Here is a 22,670-nt window from a genome sequence, read left to right on the forward strand (position 1 = left end):
CTCACCAAAACTTCTTCCTATATATATATATATATATATATATATATATATATATATATAAAGTGAAATCAAGCATGGCATAATCTAAAATAGGTCTATCAAAAATAAATCCTATTTGGTCGAGTCTTATCACAATTATGGCAAGAATCACTTTTTCCAGGTAACAGGATCTAATAATTTTGGTTCCAAAACAAAAAAAATTCATAGCTGGATCATAGAAACAAAGTCGAATCATGTATTACACCCGGATGTAATATTAGTAACAAGAACCAAATTATCACTCTTTTGGTACTTCTATATTTTTATATCATCTTGTGCAAAGATGTTCAACAATCAATGTGAAAGACATCATTTCCCCCCGAGAAACAGGGGAAACAAGAAATTTTCAATAAACAAACTGCCGATACATCTCAAAAAATCCAGTTGTCTGGTGAAAGGATAAACCCGCCCAAATCTATCTACAAGAATCACCTATTCTTCTCCCAATCTACAAAACTATAATAACATATAAGACCAGAAGAAATCACAGATGTATCGTAATATTTAAATCACCACAAATTCCGCCTATCTTTATCTTCGTGTGGATCTAGTATCTGCCAGATGAAGGTGGGGCCGGAGGCAATCGTGTTGGCGTGCGACGGCTGTTTGAGCTTGAACCAGAACCAGAATTCAAATCACCGTTTTGAGCTGGATCACTGTATTGTCGACTGGGAGTCCTAGATAAATCTGTAGGCCCATTAGCAGCAGCATCAAATGCAGTTCTCCAATCATCCCCAGCCCCTGACCCCCCAGTTCTTGGGCTACTTTCTGTACAGAAATAATAAGACAACATTTTGATATAACGTAACAAAGCCCCTGAAGATAACGGCACATTTTATTGTTTTAAGATATTACATTGGCATGCACCTTTTGCTGAGTGTATAAAGAAAGAATATTAACATATAAATTGAACAGCGAAGTAGGAAAAGCCTTATGCAGATAGGAAATTTCGATTGACTTTTCTTGGAAAGATCCAAGTTAGGTCATATTTAGGTTGGGTAATATTCAAGTCTATTAAAGATACATTTCTTTCAATCAAATGAAAATCATGTAATTCAATCTCACGCATAAACAAGATAATTAGGTTCATGTAATCATGCTACGTGTCAGTTTCCCAACACCTAGATGGGAAATTTGTTAGGGAATAGTGACATCAACCAAACGTTCAACCCAAATTATGCCTACAATTCTCTCAACCCCTCTCCAGCAGTAAAACCTTTCAGTTGATACCAAGTTTAAAAAATGAAATCATTCTTAAAGCTAATGAGGGAAATTAATAATGATACATATTATGTAATTTCACCAAGTATGTGAGGTGCAATTTTACTTTGGCAGGGAAGTAAAGAATTTTGAAGCATTAAAAATTCTGGAGCTTCTACAGTACAATGAGCATAGGAACAGGCATTACCACTTTACCTGTACATCTAATGTTCCCCAAAAAACCATAAACAAAGGCCAAATCCATCAGGTGTAAAAAGTACTGCTAGCATCAATAACAGATTATAAGATGATACCTGCACCACTACCACCATCAGACCACCCAGATGCAGCAGCTGCCCGGTTATCATGAATGCTTAGTTGCCTCACAAGCTTTGATAAAATGGATGACTGCTTTGTATAACGTTCTCTTTTACGTTTCACATTCTGGTCTTCTTGAAGGAGTTCCTCAATCTTTGCAGAGCTTTGACCACTAAAATGAGAAGCAAATATACAACAGAACACATCAAAAGAAAGGCAAGAAGAAATAAGCAATGACACGTCTTTACACCCACCCTAAGAGAAAGGAGATCAAGGCTAAGTTTTCCAATATGAAAATATGTAGTATATAGTAAGCTCAAGTCCAAAAAGTTCAGACATATTCGTCTGAAAAGAAAGCAGCCCAACTTTTGTTCAAGTAGTATAAACTGTAGAATAAATCATCCGAGTATTCAACTTATGTTTGCCAAATAAATTTCAAGAAAATGAACATAAACATGCAATATTCGAGAAAACAAATACTAATTCCCTCTAAAATAACTTCTCTCAAGTTTCCTAATACAAGGTCACATCCATTGAGATTTAAAATTACCTCTAACCACAAAGTACCTTGATATTCACTCTAAAACATCAAAATCAAGTTTGCTTGCAGTTCCGTTTGCCAAAATCGCAAATTGGTGTGCACAAAAGAATTTTGTCCAGCACATTTCCAGTAAATTTTAGCCCAATCAAACTTTCCCCTTGTGTTCAAATGCTTTCTTGCTCATTCATTGGTCTACTCTACTAACCCAGCTCCTACTTTTACAGCTCACATATAATTATTTTAGCAATCAATGAAAGTACTCACAAATCATCACAATAAAGATCTGACCAATTTATATATCAGACAGAACATTCCAGGGATTACAAACAAGGAAAATCAGATCTTAAACGGCACAGAACCTAAAAATGTTAGTCAAGAATTCACAAAGAAGGCTACCTTATGGAACTGTACAATTGATTAAGCATGTCCTCCTTAGCTTTCTCCACTTGGCAAAGAACAACAGCCTGTTCCACCAGGATCACCAAATATAAGAAAAATGGAATCGTGTCATAATGAGAATTTTGAAGAGAGAAGATTACTGACTTTTGGCACATTTGCAGCAAGGCTATTTAGGACTGCTTCTACATACCCCCGCACTTCCTGGGACATCCAACGAAGCTCTTCTTCTGGGTCGGCAGGTCTTCTGGCCATTGTGTCCTATAACAATGTACAAATTTGCAAATTTTAAGCACATTGATAGGGGGCGAAAACAACCCTAAAGGCAGATATAATTATATTCACAAAGATCATCAACCAAATATGCAGGGAAAAAACATTGGATGACACTGAAGCAGAACAAATCCAATGTTTATAAAAAATGCCAAATGTCTAGTATAATTTCGGTCGTGATTGTCATCCACAGATATATATTGTTCCATAACCATTGAAAGCAAAATACTGTCAAATTTCTAGAAAATTATGATTTCTAGACCATATAAGAAGCAAAGCATCTAGCAAGAATTAATAGTTAACATATCATTTAAGATAATGCCAAACCTATCCTTAGTAAACACAAGAACAAAACCCAAAAAGAGAGAAACACTCACAAGAGAACCATCAGAATGACTCTGACGGATTGAAAGTCCATGTTCACCCGTTCCTTGACCGGTTTTAAGAGTTGCAATGCTCTTCAACTTGTTTATCCACTCAACCTTGTCCGCCACACTCTCCGCTTTCAGCAATACAGCACTATGTGCTGCATATCAAATGAACAATTTAATCTACAACCAAAACTTGATCAGACAAATAAAATGAATACACTAAGCAACTACTTTCCAAACCTTTAAGAACAGTCTTGTATGGTACTTTATTTGTCAACTTGAATGTAAGACTAGGACCTGTATCAGGTCCATTAGACTTCTTGTCCTTGGAGCTTTTAGGAGAGTCTTCCTCGTCAGATATTTCCTCAATTTGACACTCCTGAGAAATCATAGCAAGTAATTCAAAAGATGGGTCAGAAGTAAGATATTAAATGGTGTAATTATACTGGATTGCATACTATTAAGCATAGTAGTTGCACATCATGGAACTGGCAGTAACGGCTGTCATGCAAGTAGAACTGCATCACATTCTAACAAGATTTTTGATGTTAGAAAATGAATTTTGTATCTTCAAGCAGGCGTTAGTGTAATGAAAATTAATTAGAATAATTTTAAATCCAGTGTACAAACAACAAGTTAAAAGCAAATTAGTGGGTAATAGCAAGGCATTTGTGGTTTTAATAAGCACGGCCTGCTGATAACTTAATAAATCTCAAGACAAAACTTTATAATGTTTGACAAAAATATATATATTCTTTTTAAAGGAACCTTCATTTTTTTCAACTGTGATTGCGGAGTAGAAGCTTACTAAGTAGCAGTACACAATATATTCAACAAATTCAACAGTTGCAATCAACCCACAAAAGGAAAATAAAGACGACACTGTGACTCTGAATAATAACTATTTGTACCTCCAACGTGATTACACCACGAAAATGTCTTTCTTCTTGTTTCTCCGTGTATCCAAGCTGCAAGAGAAAAGTGTGAGATTAATCTATGAATACTTGCACATTGTAGTCAAACCATTGTGTAAATGAGTGGGTTTCTTTGTAAATGCAATAGATAGGAGTATAAACTGATAAAACAACCAAGGATTTTGACACAAGAAAGGAATACTTAGAAGAGTCCAAATTAAGCTCAAGACATTCAATTTGAAACACAGAAAAAAATGTGAAAGGGAAATATTTGGGCTCTTCAATACATGAACAATAGATAATAGAAATCATCAAGGAGATAAGAAAAAATCAAAGCTAAGCAACAATTACTCGGGCATCTGAAACTTCTCTTGATGCAAATTTTGACGTGAGATAATGATGAGACCAATACAACAAGAGATAAAATTAGAAGAGAAAGAGTATAGAGCTCAATTAATGTCTACATAGATATACAAACCTTTCCGGTTTTTTCATTTAACACAAACCATCTTCTGCTCCAACTGTTGGTTTTAGCACTCTTTTTCAACAAGAAACCTGAAGTTTTCAATTAAGAAATTGAGCCATAAAAAACAAAAGCAATTGAGAAAGTAAGCAAGCTATGCAAAATCAGGGATCAGATTCAGCCATTCAAACTCAAACTATTGAACATTCTTCATGAACAAAGCTACACAAGTTACATATGGCAAGACATATCATACACACATCAACTATTATTGAAGTTCCAGTAGTTAATTTCTTACAAAACCTTCTTGTCTTCATTAAACCGCTCATTCAGGAAGCAAGGCTACTAAAATTTGCATTAGTTCTGACCACTTATACCCTTGGTTAAGATGAAGAGATAGAATAAGTTTGTGGATTAAATTAAAAGATCGAGAGTGAGACCATTAATAAAAAAGAAAATGGTACAAAATCAAATAGACAAACTAAAATAGAACATGGTGCTGGTTGAGAGGGAAAGAGAGAGTAACATGCAATACAAAGTAGTTAAAAGAAAGCAATGACACATCAACATACATTATAGCACATCATAAATTCATATAGGTTCATGTAGTAGTTCATAGGATTTTCATATGCAGAGTCACAGTACATAATATTAGGTAACTATTGTGATCCATTGTGTGATTTTGATAAGGATCCTAATTGAAATAGAGACAACACCAACTCCAACAAAGGATTATTTTTCTATTTCATTCATAGGGACAAACCTGCAGTAATCTCTCCCTCAGGCCCAGCTGTCTTTAGACCAGAACCCTCTTGTCCCTCTTTATCTTTGACTTTATCTTTGTCTTTGTCTTTGTCGGACTTTGAATCCTTCATTGATTTTTGTTGACTTCCAGTAAGAGGACTTTTTGCCTACATAAACATGAAGACCTTCAGTATTTTGAAAGCAAAAAATGGCACACATAAAAGGTTTGCATGATTCTGTGCTCAAGTACCAGCCAACAATTCTAATTAAATATAAAAACAGAAACAAATCCTACCCTATTCAACATTGATTGCTCTGCTTCCAAGCCTTTCTTGGAAGATCGGCCTTTTAGTTCTTCTTCACGTCTCTGTCTCTCCATCCTAGTAATCGAAGTAAAAAGGGGTTATGATATGTCATTAACTGCATATGTAAATTAGAAATTAAGGATGGTAAACAAACTTCAAAAGCAGATGATGCAAAGATCAAAATAAGTACGAGTGATGGCAACTCGGCCAGAATCCGACCCTAGTCACTTGTTACAAGTCCAACAGACATAATTTGATGTGAATCAGCAAAAAAACACCAGGCTTTAAATCTCATATATAAAGTCCAACTTCACATCATAGGAGGGACAGAGTCAAAATCTATAAAAATCCGACAGTCCAACTAGAATTTGGCTCCAAGCCTCACCAACGACTCTAATTTGTTCATCGGTTGTGGAAGCGGTCACAAAAGTTTGGTTTCAGTAACGGTCACAAAACGAATTTCTTAGTTAATATATATGGTCATGCCTATTTTTCAGTCATGGGAAGCTCAAAAATCTTTTACAATATGGTGATGCGCCTTGTTTTTCACCATTGCGTATACATATTATTAGACGAATTTCATTTTAAAAATCACCAATTATGTAAAAAGTAACTTAGTTTGGTAAAAAAATCTAACTTCTAGCAAATGAGTCGAAAAAGAGTTCGACTAATAATTCTTATAGTTAAATAAAGAGGGTGCAGAATGTGCAAACCCCACTACGACTTTGAGCAATTGGCATTTTAATTTCTATGAGTACTCTCTGAGTTAGGGTTTGCACATTTACTAATGAAACCTATTCTATATTCCTCAAGGCATCTATTCAAAATGTACTCTATTATAAGCCATGCACATGATTCATTGATTATCCGGTACGTACAAATTGGCTAATCCCACCTTAGTATTAAAAAGGTGTAGCGCATACATGTGTAAAGGGTCTCTAGAGACTAGGCGCAAGGTCAAGGCATGGCACTTGCATATGTGAGGCACACGTTTGTTACAAAATTGTACATTTTGTGGAATTTTTTACAAGCAAACTGAATAACAATTATGAATAAATGGTGGAAAAAGTTCAAACACCTGCTGCCACTTAAGTAATAAGCCTACTTTTCTCTGAGATATTTTGACTTTTCTAAAGTGAAAAGAACGGGGAAGAAAGAGAAAGGTGGAATACTCGCCGGGTGTCACATGAATATCCAGGAAATAATTTTCAAAATAAAAAAAATGGACAAAAGTCCAGACTGCATAATGGGTAGATATCAGATTAAGGCCAAAGCAAATAAATTTGTAGAGAGAAGCAGCAGAATTTTAAAAGAAAGACGCAGCAAATTTCAAAGAGAAGAAAGAAGCAATACATGAAGAGAGAGACGCAGCAGATTTCAAAGAGAGAGAAGCAAAGAGAGAAGAAAGAACAAACGTTAATAGGGCTGCAGACACGGGTAAACAAAACATGAAGATCACTGGAAAAGACTCATTGACGGTGCCTACCATAACTAACACCAACATATAGTCCAAATTTTCCCAACTTTGCAAATTAGGGTTCTGGTTTATTGTTGTAATTGAGGGGGTTCATGGTAATTAATTTTTTAAAGCTTAGGGAAGGTTCTGCTTTATCAGGAAAAAACTTGGATAAGGTTCTGTGGAAGAATCATTTATTTTCACTTAAATTTCCTACTCAGATCTTCAGTCTTAGTTATAAACAAAAAGGCAGTAAGGCGCACAAGGCATCTTGAAGCGCCAGGTCAAAAACAGCCTGAAGTGCATGCTTTTCTTGCGCTCTCTGGAGTCTGGACATTGTTTTTCCTAGGATAATAGAAATGATTATCTTCACGCTTCCCTGTGATTGATGCCCAGGCGCGCCTAAAGCGTGCTATAAAACTAAGAATCCCATAATGTCAATAAAAAAACACGATCCATCAAAACATGCTCACCTGTAGTGGGATACAAGCCACACGGACTAAACTAACAGTATAACTATGGCACTCAAACCCCTTCCAAGAGTCAAATGTCAAGTCGCGTGTCAAACACACAGGATTACAACCATAAAATATAATATTGGACACATTAGAGTATCAGACATAGCCGTCGTATCAAATTTTCATGTTGTGCCAACACCCAACAGGTGGGCTGAGTGAGATGTCTGAATACACAGCAATATACAACCAAGCTACTTCACACAAGATATAAATTTAAATGTTATCTTGGTGAGTTGCTTTTCAATTTCCATCCCAAAAGCTAGAGAGGCAGGGGGTGCACGACCACTATCCATAAAATAATTTAGGCAAATCATTAAATGAAAAAAGAAATATTGTAAAGGTACCGTCTCTGAACTAGACGAATGAAGTGTTGAGGTGGGACAAAGGCACGCTCCATATCTACCAAATCAACTACCATTTGCTTTGCTTTGCCTTTAAACACATCAAGTGCGGAAGTTGCAATTGCAATCACCTGTTTTTTATATTATATCAGATAAGTATGTGAACAACCAGCTCTATATATTTTGCTTTTCCATTTGTAAAACAACTTACACCTGTCCTTTATTACACAAATCAGAAAAAACTAGATTACATTGAACCACATATACAAATATTACCTCTCTCTTAAACGGTGGGTATCTTCCAAGACCTGGTGTAGCATTCGCAGCTTGAGACACTATATCCACAAGTACATGATGTACCTAATTTAACAAGACATCCGAATATTAAAAGGGTAGAAACTAGAAAGTGTGGGTTCAAGGTGCAAGGAATTTGGCCTGTCCATAAGTAGTTAACAAAGAAAACCAATCTCCCATAGAACAGCGAGAATGGTTATATGCAAAGGACAAACACAAATGGAACAAATTATTGCTAGCTTGTAGTAGTGTGAACTTGCCCTCCTAAAAAGGAGGAGATTCATCCAGGTGCACGCTACTTGCCACAAAAATATACTTCAAAAGCAGCCAGTGTTATGCAAATCACATCCTAATTTCTAAATAATATACAAAACAGATCGGCAAGAATGTCATACTGCACAATATGATAATATGACTACCTCATCGACACAAAGCCGTGATGGTTCTTTTGCCATTTCAAGGATATTCTTTATCAAGGATCTTAACCCCTTTTCTGGAGATATAAGATATGGTTGGTAACCATCTGCTTCAAGTACAATCTAACACAACGAAAATGAGAAAGAGAACAAATTAGTTTAAATAAAAATCCTGCTAAAAGCAAGTGAAATCATGGATGGAAAAAAATAGATCTAAAGAAAAGGTAAGCACCCTTTTGACATTGTTGATATCAAAGTGTCTGTCCAAAGGAAGCTGCTTAATCCTATTAGGAAAATTTCCCTCGAAACTGGCAACAATCTTCCACCCATTCCCCTGAGAAAAATTTAAAAGCAATTTTAAGTTAAACGGTGCATACAAAAATCCGTGTCAAAAAGTGTGTGTCAAATTAAGTTCCAGGTGAAGAGATGTGAAGAGACAAGATATAAATATGGAATTTATTGCTTTTCAGATAAAAATGGGCCTGACATCCAGGATAATAAAACTCCTTTTACCTCACCACCAGTGATATGCCTAAGGAATTTCTCTTCAAATTCACGGCAAAGCTCTAATGCCAAAGCTCTAGTACCTTCAGAACTGGAAACCATAGATTCCCCAAGCTTCACTAATTCATCCTGAACTATCTGAGACTTGCCTTGAAGTCTGTAAAATACAACAAAAATGAGAAGAAAAAAAGGAAAAAAAAGAAGCACATTAATTTGATTACAGTTTTGAACTTCTCCACTGCTATCATTTAAAACTCAGATTTATTAATATATTTTCTGTATCAAAAAAAAAAACTCAAATTTATATGTTTAATTCCTGAGTCCTGACAGCACTTCCAAAGTTCCCCTGCTCTTCGCCTCACAATCACACGCTTCCTCTATTTGTTCTTAATTAGGTCGTTTCTCCCAAACAACTCCCAGTTCCGAGAGAAATGAAAAAAAAATGGAGGAAGTATAAGTTGCTGACAACACTTCCTCTATGGTTTCCAGCTCCCAATTCTAGACGGCACTTCCACAGTTTCCCTGCTCTTTGCCTCACAATTACACACTTCCTTATTTGTTCGAATACACTAACCAATTTGTTCGGAATTGAAGAAAAATAAGTTGCTGTATGTTAACTAATTGACAAACCAACAAAGTGGTTTATTCAAAATTTTACAAGATATTTCAATTATAGAAGCTCTAGTATCAGGACGTTGTAACACCACAAGCACTACCAACATTCCAACCCCACTTACGATAGGCAACATAGCAACTACCAGTTACTCCACCCCACCCCGCCCAAAAAAAAACCCCAAAGAATAATTTTGCACTTAGTTTGGAGATGGGGATAAGAATAGCTATTATTGTCGGACTATAAAAATGAAGGTAAATTCAGAGAGATAAAGAATAAAAGTGTTTTAAAATAAAGAGAAAAGGGGATAATAGTATTATTGAATGATTAACATTTACTATGAAAAAAAGTGTGAATTTTTTTGTGACATCAGCATGAGACATATATACAGGTATACAGCAATCAATTAACATAGATGATGCCGTTGATCGAAGAAAGCTAAACAAGCAAATCATCCTGAGATGTAGCTTCCTAGAAAAAATGACAACTGCACCTTCAAATGAAGAGTTTAATTATTTGTTTTATAGTAGGGGGTGTGAGCAATGGCAAGAAGGATATACCCAGAAAGGATATTAGGAAGCCTAACTTTCATACGATTGCGTATTTGTGTAGCTAAAGATTCCACCAAAGCTATTCTACCAAGCTTTCCTTGGGGCGCCCCCGTTAAGATAGACTTGAGGCTCTCACTTTCAGCTCGCCAGGCAGTTTCCAAAGAGTTCTCAGATCCACCATTTCCAGAAGCAGTGGCAATTGACACGGACTGACCAATTAGAGCAACCCATGGCATGTCAGCTGTGCTTCTTGGCCCTTGACCCACTAACAAAGCCTGAACAGCAGCTAAGGCTTTAGATTCTGAGACAGCTTGATCTATTTTGCTGATTACACCAATGGTTCTTGTTCCTACATTCAATCAAATAAGACTTACAACCAAAATAGCAAGCAAAGATCAACAAGAACAAGTATATTACAATTATATTGCCTAATCAGTAATTAACAAAATACTTCACGAACATAACGCATCAACTCACCTTCTGAGTCATACTCCTTCGCAATCCTGAGAGCTTTGGAAGAAGCAACTTCCGGCGCCTGAGAAGCAGGAATTATTACCAGCAGAATTGCATCGTTGTGTGCAACATATTCACTGATCTAATTTTAAAAAAGAAAATAAGTCCATCCATCCAACACAGAATAATAAGCAAGTCAAGAATAATATGCATATTGCTACAAACTAAGAGGCTAAATATATGCTAAGAAAGTACTATACAACTCACCATAGAATCATCCACAATTCGTTGTTCAAATCCAGGCAAATCAATTAATTTCAAGGGAGGAGCTGGAAAAATCAATGCAAAGCCATCAAAAGGAAACCACGAAAGAAAGGAAGAAGTGCAACTTTTAACATCTAAGAAATTTTTGGCAGACATTAAATTTTTAGGCTGTAGGACTTCTAATATCTATATTTGAAGAGCAAATTCACATTTGATAAGGGTTACAATAACCAAGTCATAACTCGTAAACATCGTGCATAATTTGTCAAATCGACACATATTGCAGCCTCATTACACCCTGCACATTTGATAGTAACCAAAAGTGACAGCCAAAGGAAAAAAAACAAACCTGCACTTGTACGCAACTTCAAGTTTATCTCGTCACGACTCTTTCCGGATGAACCTTTGCTGAGCCTATCCTGAAGAGAATGCCTAAGAGCACCTATGGTCAGCCCAATTGAAAAGAATACAGGTTAGTTGCAAATATAAATTTTGTGAATTTATCAAGATAATCTTAGATCAAAAGCTAGAGGTGAGCAAATAGGTCATGTTTCTTTGATTAGCCTTACTTGCAGACACCTGCTGAGTTTTATTGTCAATTTGCAACACAATAGACTTGCTACTTAGAGAGCTATCTCTGTTCAAATCGATGCTTATTGGAGCTCGCGTAGCACCATTTTCACCAGTTGGCTGTTCACAGTATTAAAAATCACCAATCATGCACCTAGTTTACAAAAAAAAAACTTAATCCACGAATTTCTTACCAAAACAGGATGTCCAATCAAACTATTCAACACTGCCGATTTACCCGCACCCTGAAAAATTATTACAAGAAAAAACTTTGCACTTAGTGAATGTTAAACATAAACAGAAAAAGACACTAGAGATACCTCAATCACCAGAATGATAACCAACAAAAAATCAATTGTAGTCTTTGCATTCTCACCAGCATAAAATCAAAAAGTAGCAGAGACAAAGTAGAATCATAAGCCAAACAGCTGTAAAAAATGTATCAATAGGTAGCACAACACCCCAAAAAACAGAAACTTGTAAATTGATGCATAGACCCCCTAATATTTCATAGTAGCAGAGAAAAGTTTGCACAACAATTGAGTTTATTATGAGCATGAAATCAATAGTTGAGATTATTTGAGAAAGCACACCCCATACTTGGGAATATTATGGAAAAACTAATAGTTGAAATTATTTTAAGCAAATGGACAATAATTGAAATTATTATTGTCTATTTTTTTCATTTTGATATTGTAAATTTTCAAACAAATTTTATATTGACTTTTCTACAAATATTTTATTTTTTGATAACTTTTTCTATTAGTATTTTGAAACACTTACGAGATTTCATTTTAAGGCAAATTATTAAAAAAAAAAAATTAAAAAGTGGACCATATATAAAGCAAAGGATTTATTAGTCTCTCCTCACTAACCCCTCATAGTGCAAAAATACAATTTTGGTCACCATCGTGGTAACGGTCGAGAAACGGATTTAGAAGTCAATGCAGTTAATTTTGCATCCTATATTGACCTATACATCCGATACTGTGATGCAACCATGTTCATGAGCTCCCTTCTATTTTAACCGCTCATTATCTACCTTACAACCTTAGTATTGAGATCCTTTGGATTTTGCGCAGCCAAAACATGGTACCTAGACTAGGAAAAGAGGAGAGAGCTCAAATTAGTTAGCTTCTCTTATGATTTAGCGAGCCAAGAGCAACAAACCAGGAACATCAAAACTACAAGCTTAGTTCATAAGGAAAAAAAAAAGACTAAAAATAGCATATAAAACAAGAGAAATCAGGATGCATAAGTGGCTACAGTTTTGATTTTCTTCAAAAATAATTCAGCCAACCCCGATAGTATTAGCATTTATGTCATGCATTTTGAAACATTTTGGCACAAGGTGAAGAGATTTTAAAAAGTGTCCCTAGGAACACAATGGACATGAGGCGTGGACGAGCCCATTGCTCGGACAATTTAACACGGCTAGATAAGGCGATTCCTCTAGGTGAGAGCCTTACAGAATAAAGCACCTAAGGCAAGCGCATTACATAAGCCGATGTGATGCACACACCTATAAGGTATGTTTTAGTTATTCAATTATTTTATCGTTTCTTTATCTTCAATAATTTTGCTCTTCTCTTCTTTAATCCTCTTCTTCTAGGTTATTTTAAGAATTTGAACTGATTTTTTTATGGGTTTTTTAGGGCACCTTTAAGCCTTGGGAAACATAGCACCTTAGGGTGCCTTAAATCTTTTAAACTACACTCAGGATCAAAAGGGGTAAGCCAAACTAGGAGAATATGAGAATTACAACAAAAAAGTTAAATGTAAGTTAAATGTAAGTGGATAATATACTTGGATTAACATTGGAATTATTGTACTATATGAGTATTAGATGGGACCAAACAAAGAATAATATATGTTAGCGAAAATCTCTCACGTTGATTTGTTTTGGTGATGACCTTATATTGTTGGGATCAAGGAACATTGTTGTTAAATGTTAAGTTCTTATCAAAGATTTAAGGCAAAATGATGATTGATGATAAGGACTACTAGGAGAATATGAGAATTACAACAAAAAAAGTTAAATGTAAGTGGATAATATACTTGGATTAACATTGGAATTATTGTACTATATGAGTATTAGATGGGACCAAACAAAGAATAATACTCCCTCCTATTCAGCTGAACTGTCCCATTTGACTTTTCACACTTGCCGAGGCAACATTTTAACTCTTAATATCTCAAATTATGCTTAATTAAAAATTATAAAAAGTTGATATTAATAATCCTTGTATTGAGACGAATCAAACAAGATCCCATATGACTATGTTTTAACTTATAGATTAAAAGTAAAATACAAATTAAGAGTGATAAGTGAATAGTGCCAAAAAAAAATGGGACAATTCAGCTGAATAGGAGGTAGTATATGTTAGCGAAAATCTCTCACATTGATTTGTTTTGGTGATGACCTTATATTGTTGGGATCAAGGAACATTGTTGTTAAATGTTAAGTTCTTATCAAAGATATATTATGAGAAAGATAAAAAAATTTCACAAATAAAAAATAATTATAATTCCATAACAAAAGTGAATAATCAAGAGGAGTAAGATAACATTAAACATAACAAAAAGATTTGGTGTATTAAATACTTATATAAGTTGTCTGTTTCAGAAATTAAAAGCTAGTAAGTTGTGACTTGTGCACTTAGAGTGTTAAAAAGCACTTCTTATGAGTTGAGTAGTTTTCCCCTCCAAAAAGAAAATTTAATCATTAATAGATCTAGGCTCCTCCATAACATGTTCACTCAAGGAAAGATACAACATCTTTGCTACGACGAAGATTATAAAGTAAAAATCCCAACGTATCAAAAAAAAACCTATATATAATGGCCTAAGGAAAGCTAACCAATGAAATTTGAAATTCACAATTAACGCTTACTCGTCTGTGCCAATGAGATTGTTATATTTCCTATCCTAGAAATGAATAAAACCAGAATTAATAAAAGAAAATGTGTACTTGTAAAAAAACACCATGAGGCGTAAAGAGTATAGTGGCGCACACATGCTAAAGGCTTCATTCAAATTTGTAACTTTCCAATGATGTGTTTGGATCCGAATCAAATGGATTCCAACATCAACTACGCAGTAGGAAAATCCTCAAATATTCACAAGGACGTTGCAATAAATGCATGACAACCTTGAGCACAGCTAAGTAAAGACACAAGCTTGCATGAAAGAACAAAGACATACTTTTTTAACTTAGTATAAAATACCCTACTACACATTCAATAATAAGTTGCCACATCAGCTCATTCCATTGTTACATGTGCATGCATGCGGCCCCTGAAAGTGAGATATCATTTACATTTAGGCAGCCGTCACCATTCACCACCACTCTATTATTAAAAGTTCTATTTACTTCTGTCTCTTATGTTGATTTCTTCTTTCTCACGTTCTTGAATGTTCTATGCAATTTCGTTCTAGCATTTCTTCGCTATCCTTTTTATCCGCACACACATTTTACCAGTTTGTTCCGCATTTCGGATAATTATGGTTGTATCTACTCATAAAGCTAAGGAAAAGTTGTGAGACCACAAAGATTAGACTAACGGTACACACGAAAGTCAAAAAGGAGATTACTTAGTGATCCAGAGTTTGGACAACTCCAAGTCAATGATGACATATAAATACCCTCATATTCCCCACTTTCAAGGTATCTAAAATTAACTTCTACTCACTTATTGTTCTTAAACATTTATTAAAGCCTCACACCATAAGCAAACCCTGGTAAAGTTCCTCCAAGTTAAGGCCACAATACACTTGGGGTTAGAATTAAGCTTTCTAGGTACTCGCTTTTCATACTCATGGACTTGAGTGTCAGGGCAGGCATCGGAGTCAACCTATGGGCCCCTCTAACACACCAAGTCATCGGAGTACTTTTATAGCACGAAGAACTAGATAGCAAACTACAATGTAATAAATTTACATTTGAATGAATAACTAACCGCCTTCACTTCCAAATCATGGAATGGGAGGGTAAAGTTCTTTATAGAATGTGAAATGGTTTGTAGTGAACGTTGCTTAAACACATCATGACTTTCAAAGTTTCAGTATAGGTGGTAAAACAGATAATTCTTAGTCACTAAGAAAAATGCAATAGCACGGACAGAATAACATATCTAACACTCCTCAAATGACATCAAAAGGCCAACCACTAGGTCATATTATCAAAATCACAGCATTCAAATCAAACCTAAAACAACAAATCGAAGTAGCTCTTACTGATCAAGCAAATGAATTTGAAAAATGGAAACTTACTACATTGCCAAGAGCAACAACATTGAGGAAAGTAGAGTTCCGTCTAGATGAAGAAGAAGATGAAGTATCATCAACATCATCATCAGCAAGAACGGCAGCAGCTTGACGCATGGACTCAGAAAGTTGTGACAATTCTTCAATCGCCTCCATAACAAGTTATTCTTGTAAAAACAAGATGAAATCTATAAAACTGGAAGTAGATGAGATCAAAGCAAGAGTAGATCAAGAGAAAGAGATCGAAAGTGAAGCTAGATGAATGTGAAGAGAGAGAAAACCTAATGAGGAAAGTACAAATTGGAAGGAGATCAAGAGATTCCTCTTCACGCAAGTGAGAACGAACCAGAAAGAGAGAGAAAATTCAATTCAAATGAATTTTCTTCTACTCTCCCTCGTAGTTAGATTTTGAGGAGGTGGTCTGTCTTCAATTTTGTGGTGCGTCATAGCAACAAAATTATTTAGTAACAAAATTGGAGTTTTGTTTCAATTAAAACAGAAATTATATTTCTTATACGAAAACAATAAAATTATAGAGAATATATTTACGGCCCGTTCGGTTGATGGTAATAAAATAATGGGAATGAAATGTTGTAATGGCAATAGTAATGAAGGAATGGATATGAAAATTGGTAATGAATATTCTTTTGTTTAATGTGCATGACTAAAGAATGGTAATGAAAGATAATATTCCATTGATTGCATTTGGTTGTTAGTAATAAAAAATGGTAATGACTCTTAGTTTCATTATTGTATATGTGTATCTAAAAGCATTATTGTATCTAAATTATTCTATTTAATGATTCTTTTTTTAATAATAATATTTTTTTGGATAATTATATACATTACCTTTTTTTTCTTCATTATTTTTTTTCTTCAGCTCGAAACAACATTACCTTATTTTATTACCATAGTAATACTTCATTACCATTACAGCCTAATACCATGTTGTTTGATGGTAATAAAAATGGCCCTTTTTGGTAATTTCATTACCTTATTTTATTACCATCCATTACCATTGAAGGCATCCAAACAACCAAATTTTTTATTACTTAATTTTATTACCATTATCGCCCTCTAATATCATGTACCAAACGGGCCATTAGTGGTTGAATGTTTTCAAGATGAATAAGAGTTTTGTATGAATCTATCACTATAATAATAGGCGTTTTTTCATTTTAATAGTAAAATCAAAATACGTAAGGAGAAAAAAGTTTGGCTAAGTTTAATATCGAGTTGATTACAATTCCTTTTTTAAAAGGAAAAATTACCCTGAATAATACGAACTTTCACTGATTTTTCTACAATAATACGAAATTTCAATTAACCATGAATAATACGAACTTTGATACATATTTCCCGCTGGCATACCATTTTACCTGTTACCGGTAAACTTATTCATTCCTTTAAAATTTTTTTTTTGGCTGATAAAACTAAGTAAGAAAAATTACCCTGAATGATACGAACTTTCACTGATTTTCCTACAATAATACGAACTTTCAATTAACTATGAATAAAATACGAACTTTGATACATATTTCCCGCTAGCATAATAAAGAAATAGAAAATTTACCGTTTCTCCAGGTAAAGAACCGGTCAGGTATGCTAGCGGGAAATATGTATTAAAGTTCGTATTATTCATATTTAATTGAAAGTTCGTATTATTGTAGGAAAATCAGTGAAAGTTTGTATTATTCAGGGTAACTTTTCCTTTTTAAAATGCAGTTGTTGTATTATCTCAAATTGAATGTCAAAATTAAAGTCAAGCTCAATTGATGATGAACCCAATTGATTGTAATTTGAAGTTGTATGCAAATTCATTATTCATTATTATGAAAAATGAAAATCGGACTTGTTATTTAAAACAATGTAGCTATTTTAAATTTGTTTAGAATGACCATCTTTAAGGTTATTAAAAAACGTACAATTAATTTTTTGTTTAGGTGAAATATGAGTTGATCAACATTCGGTAAAAGTTTAAAACAGTTCACTTATCATAAAATAGTGAACAAACGCAATTTATTTATTTTTAAACAAAATTGTGTAAAGAAAGAATAAAGTTTAACAATAAATTTAGTTGCCATTTGATTCAATAAAAAAATCATTTATGATTTAGTTATAAATGTTTTGAATTACGGGGAGCTGAGGAGAAGAGACGGTTAAGTGAGAAGAAAAATACTAGGTGAAAATCAATCATAAAACCTAATTCGAAAAAGACAATATTTACTATAATCAAAACAAGATCCAATTATCAGCTCATTATCGCCTTATGAGTTTGAAATGTATGTTACCTACCATGATCAACGTTGGTATAAGTTTTGGGTCGATTACCAATCCAGATTCAACATTGAGACTGTTTGGTTAGCACCCTGTTAACTCAACTTTTGGTCGATTTTGAGTTGGCCATTTGGGTAATTTGCACTTAAAAATTCCAAAATAAACAAAATATAAAATATTAATGTAATTTTATGAGAATCAAAGAGCTGCATTGTGTTGCTATTTCAATGTTCTTAGTATGCGGATTGGTAATGTTAAAGCAGAAAGCCAGAAACAGTTGTTTGAATATTATCTATCACATATAATGATGAAATCAATTGGTTAAGGAAGAAACAGTTGGGGACAGACGATACTGTCATACTGATAGTGGCATTTAAGAGGGTCGAATAGAGCAGGCATCAGGCATCCGGAGTGCAGGCTTTGGGCGTCAGGCCATCTGCCAAAGCAAATATCCACCTTTGCATACATAATTGCAGTTAGAACTTGCAAGAAGCTTTGCAATTAAAAATCCTTGATACATAATTCCCTAAACAAGTCAAATATAATAAAACCCTTGAAAAAACATCTCAATATGATGCAGACTATCATAAGATCATATTAACTTTTAAGTTGCAAAACTCGAACAAGAGACAGAATAGCAGGCCGTAGCTTTGAGTAATCTCAAACGGGGTTTTTTCTGTGAACTAACTACAGCATAATACGAAGCATCACACCACATATAACAAAAGGCTTTGGATAAAGCACATAACATTAACTTAATCTCAAGTGCAAGTCCAATGCCAAAGCAAGGACTTAGGACCAAGGAGAAATTGATGACAGAGAAACAAATATGAATATGATCCTACAGCAAAAAAATCTAAGCGGCTCCTGCTTTGCCCTTCTTCCTTTGGATTTTCTTCATGTAAAATTCCAGCTCTTTTCCTTCCAAAATGTATCTGGCAAATTTCAATTCAAAGCATTTTATTAGATAGTAAAGAGGAGGGAAGGAAGAGAAAATCACAACCAAGTACCAACAACGAAACCAAGAGAAACAAATTTAACTATAGCAAAACATACCACCGATGTTTAAGAAAATGATTGGAGTTTGGAGAGAAAAAACACGGGGAATTTAAAATTTCTTTTACTAGGGAGTACATGATTTTGTTTAGGTATATTCTCTTTGTACTGGAACAAAGACAAGGCCCAAATACCTCAACAAGTGACAGCATAAATTTCAGCTATACTCCCTTTGACCCACAAAATTTGTCCAATTTTCTTTTTTAGTCTGCTCCACCAAATTTGTCCTATTTTTATTTTTGGTCATGACCCACATTCTTTTTTGAATTCTCATTTACACATTTAACTTGTCTTTTCATCTCATCCACACATTTCTGCCAGTACCTCACAATATTTATTTTAACTCCTTTTTCTTGGTTTCCCCCACCAAATGCCTATGGGGTATGGGTAGAGGAAGCAAATGACAAATGTAATTATCCTCATATTTGAGCATTAGTTTTTGCTGTTTGTCTATCTTCGTCTAAATTTCTTCACTTGCTAGAAGAAATGAACATAAATTACTTACCCATCAGCACGACCACATTGACCAGGACGGGATGAAATGCAAGCCAACAAACGACCACTGCCAAATTGCTCTTCAATGTGAGGATCCAAAGTGCGATTTTGCTGGCGCTTTTCCAGCTTTCGCACAACATGATTACTCTTCTTAGCTTCTTCAGTCGCCTCAGCCTCCTATCAACAGGTTGAAAAGTGTGATGATGAAACCATCACCTAAAAACAATTCACTAAAAAGGACAGCATGAACCCCAAATCCTTTAACATACTTCCTCCAGTTCAGTTCAACCAAAAATCTCACATTTTTAAAAGTGGTGCATTTAAAATGAAGTGTATATATATATACAATAAATACACAGAAAACACATCCTAAAAGTAAAGCCCCCAAATGTTTTAGCAGCATATAGCAATAATATCAAATAAATTTTTTTAATATAGTCGTTGGATAATTGGATACATAGAAATGTCCAACATTTTTAAAGAAAAACAGTATAAATCAATATGGACCGCACACAAAACACTAGGAGCATTCACACAGAAGCACAATGTGATATAAGTCAGATGAGAATTGTGAAAAGCAATCCAACACCAAAAACCTAAAATGATCAAATAAAATTATTATGTTCTAGGTTCACTCTAGAGCTTGGTAACCAAGCTTTTACATCAGCATAAAGCAGATGAGGTGCATAAGAACCCAGTAACAATTTTGAACTGAAATTACCTCTGTTTCTTTCTTGGCTGCAGCAGCCTTCTTCTTCCTCCCGATGTCAACACCATAGTGTTGGAGATACCACTGCTTGAATGGTGCAGCATCAACTTGGACAATAGCACTCTTCAACAAAGTCTGTGTCCTCACAAGCTCATTGTTGGATGCATTGTAAACAACGTCTAAAATACGGGTCTTGCGAGTCACAGCCTCGCTACCCCATGAATAATTTCCAGTATCCAACCTCAATGCTCTCCACTTGACATTACCACCACGAACCCTAACCCTCCTTACTGTCTTGTTGCTTGACAGCTTTGTCATAGCAGGCTGCCTCCCAAGCTCATACCTTTTCCATAATAAAAGAAACCCGTGAATAACAAGTCGAAAACATTTTTGCACAAACACAAAACTGACTAAAGAGGCCAAAAATTCACCGAGGACAACAATACAACTGAATCAGGGAATTAAACAAGCTAAAAAATCAGATAAGAGTCTAATAGTTGAAATGATTATGATTCAGAATTAATGTCAGCCGAGTGACAAGCAATATCCCTCAACAATACTCAGCAGTCAGAAAAGCAGAAATATGATGACATTGCAAAGCGGAGCAATAATACACAATAGTTTGTTAGGCCCAATTTATGTTATACTCTTTTCGAAATTTTGGGGCTAAAACAAGTAACTACACTAAAATAAGAGTAATGTAGAATACTGTATACAAGCATTTGAATCAACGTGACACAGGGAAAGCTTATATGGTTGCAAACTAAAGCAGCATATCTAAGTAGCATTGAATTCAATAGAGAAGGGTCACCAATAAGTGACATTAATTGACTCAATCCGCGATCTTGGAAATAAAATATTCAATAGACGTAATCCAGTAAGAAATTCACCAGTTCAACTCCCAAAAAGCACAATTAAAAACGATGATAAAAAACAAATCGAAGTTAAAAATTCAATTTGATTTTAATTATGGAAATAAATAAAAAACATACTTTCTCTTCTTTCTCCAAGCCTTCTTCTTGCCACCAGTGCCACGCCTCTTGTGCATAGAATCACGAGAAATACCTGCAAAATTCAAAATTAAATCCTAATTTAGAGAACCAAAATCAAAATTCAACGCCATTTCAAGGTAAATTTGATAAGAAAAACATCTAGATAGATTTAAGGTAAACATAACGAATAAAAGAGAAACTTGAAAGGTTTTTACCCATTTTTTTCGCAGGTAGATGAAGAAACTAGGGTTCCTACTTCGTACTCTGTGTGAAAAAAGGGGGATGAAGGCAGTAAGAGGATGAAGAGGAGATGAAGATATGCCAAGAACCTAAAACCCTAGCGAGGGATTTTAATTATGGGCTCGACTTAGGGCTTTTTGCAATAATTGGGTGGCAACCCGACCCAATATATTATTGTAAGAAAACACTAATAAATGAACAGAAATTATTGTGTGAGACGATGTAACATTCCCCATACATGTGCCGAATGTCTAACTAATACAATTATTAGCATACAAGGTTCTTGTTTTGAAGTTATCTCGTCGATAAACAATCTTACACAAGAATAGCTTCTAAATGACTCTAATCTAATTGTAATTATGTTTAAGACGATTTCATTAGGGAACAATTGATTAAATACCCTAACTAAATCAACTAAAATAATTATTTTCATATACAAATTTTTGTTTGTTTAGTATATAACACGTAATTATGAATGTTAAACTTACTATTTCAGGAAATGTATCAAGTTCGATTCTCAAATAGCCCTTTTCTTCCTCATTATTTCTTGTAATCTAAAAGAAAGTAAGTAGCTATCCATATGAAACACGTTAAAGAACAGCACAAATTTTCAAATAAGACTGTGTAATTCACAGTGAGACAATTTCTATTGGGTTGTCCAATATATACTTACAACTTAAAAGTGATCTGTTACAATCGTAAAGTAATCAATTAACCTTAACGCAATGAATTATAACCTTAAAGGGGTTATTTATAATCTTAGACTGATCACTAACAACTTTAAAGTGATCACAAATTAAATTATTAGTTGATTGCATAGGTGTATCTGATTGTGATGGTGAAATCATCACGCAAGACTTGGTGAAAGATTAAAGGAGTGGAATTTAAAAGTGGGCTAACTATCCACATGAAAGTAGCTAAGTCACCCTTTTCTTAGCAATAAATATTGAATAATTATGTGCTAAATCCTTGAACAAATCCATCTACTAAGTAGTATGTACAAATCCCAAACTCTATTTTATTGCTTTATTTAATTTCTTTTTCTTTCTTTTTACATAAATAAAATACTGGGTTTTATTGACTTCAGGTGT

The 22,670-nt window shown here is 34.4% G+C and overlaps 2 protein-coding genes across 5 annotated transcripts; both read right to left on the reverse strand.

The window, feature by feature from the left end:
- Positions 1-172: 172 nt before the first annotated feature.
- On the reverse strand, positions 173-16,273 carry LOC130821187 (dynamin-2B-like). Of its 4 annotated transcripts, none has more exons than XM_057686868.1 (23): positions 16,092-16,258; positions 15,817-16,006; positions 11,739-11,789; positions 11,544-11,664; positions 11,324-11,416; positions 10,978-11,039; positions 10,735-10,852; positions 10,267-10,606; positions 9,103-9,250; positions 8,822-8,923; positions 8,593-8,712; positions 8,156-8,239; positions 7,883-8,010; positions 5,555-5,639; positions 5,279-5,426; positions 4,531-4,607; positions 4,050-4,106; positions 3,379-3,517; positions 3,145-3,293; positions 2,642-2,755; positions 2,495-2,562; positions 1,554-1,729; positions 176-807 (listed from the first exon to the last, which is right to left on the reverse strand). In XM_057686868.1, exons 2-23 carry the CDS (start codon positions 15,964-15,966, stop codon positions 587-589), a joined length of 2,751 nt encoding a protein of 916 aa, XP_057542851.1. In that variant the 5' UTR covers positions 15,967-16,006; positions 16,092-16,258; the 3' UTR covers positions 176-586. The 4 variants fall into 4 exon arrangements, with proteins under 4 accessions (XP_057542855.1, XP_057542851.1, XP_057542854.1 ...); XM_057686871.1 differs by having other exon boundaries at positions 15,817-15,998; positions 16,092-16,253; XM_057686872.1 differs by having other exon boundaries at positions 173-726; positions 15,817-16,255.
- A 2,374-nt stretch (positions 16,274-18,647) lies between these two features.
- Positions 18,648-21,708, reverse strand: LOC130821189 (40S ribosomal protein S8). The gene is made up of 5 exons (XM_057686874.1): positions 21,555-21,708; positions 21,340-21,412; positions 20,360-20,690; positions 19,649-19,815; positions 18,648-19,022 (listed from the first exon to the last, which is right to left on the reverse strand). Exons 1-5 carry the CDS (start codon positions 21,556-21,558, stop codon positions 18,944-18,946), a joined length of 654 nt encoding a protein of 217 aa, XP_057542857.1. The 5' UTR covers positions 21,559-21,708; the 3' UTR covers positions 18,648-18,943.
- Between the last annotated feature and the right edge of the window lie 962 nt (positions 21,709-22,670).

This window comes from Amaranthus tricolor, chromosome 8 (genome assembly GCF_026212465.1).
Source record: "Amaranthus tricolor cultivar Red isolate AtriRed21 chromosome 8, ASM2621246v1, whole genome shotgun sequence".
In the NCBI taxonomy this organism is placed as follows: domain Eukaryota; kingdom Viridiplantae; phylum Streptophyta; class Magnoliopsida; order Caryophyllales; family Amaranthaceae; genus Amaranthus; species Amaranthus tricolor.

Bases quoted from the DNA above. Each gene is read 5' to 3' on its own strand.
- LOC130821187 (XM_057686868.1), bottom strand. From the start codon at position 15,966: ATGGAGGCGATTGAAGAATTGTCACAACTTTCTGAGTCCATGCGTCAA. The intron at 11,665-11,738 runs GTAAGAAATTCG...TACTGTGAACAG, and splicing joins TGATTGGACATCCTGTTTTG to CCAACTGGTGAAAATGGTGC. The intron at 9,251-10,266 runs GTATATCCTTCT...TGTATTTTACAG, and splicing joins CTTCCTAATATCCTTTCTGG to ACTTCAAGGCAAGTCTCAGA.
- LOC130821189 (XM_057686874.1), bottom strand. The intron at 19,816-20,359 runs GTAATTTCAGTT...ACCTGTTGATAG, and splicing joins CAGCCAAGAAAGAAACAGAG to GAGGCTGAGGCGACTGAAGA. The intron at 19,023-19,648 runs GTAAGTAATTTA...GAAATTTGCCAG, and splicing joins CAATGTGGTCGTGCTGATGG to ATACATTTTGGAAGGAAAAG.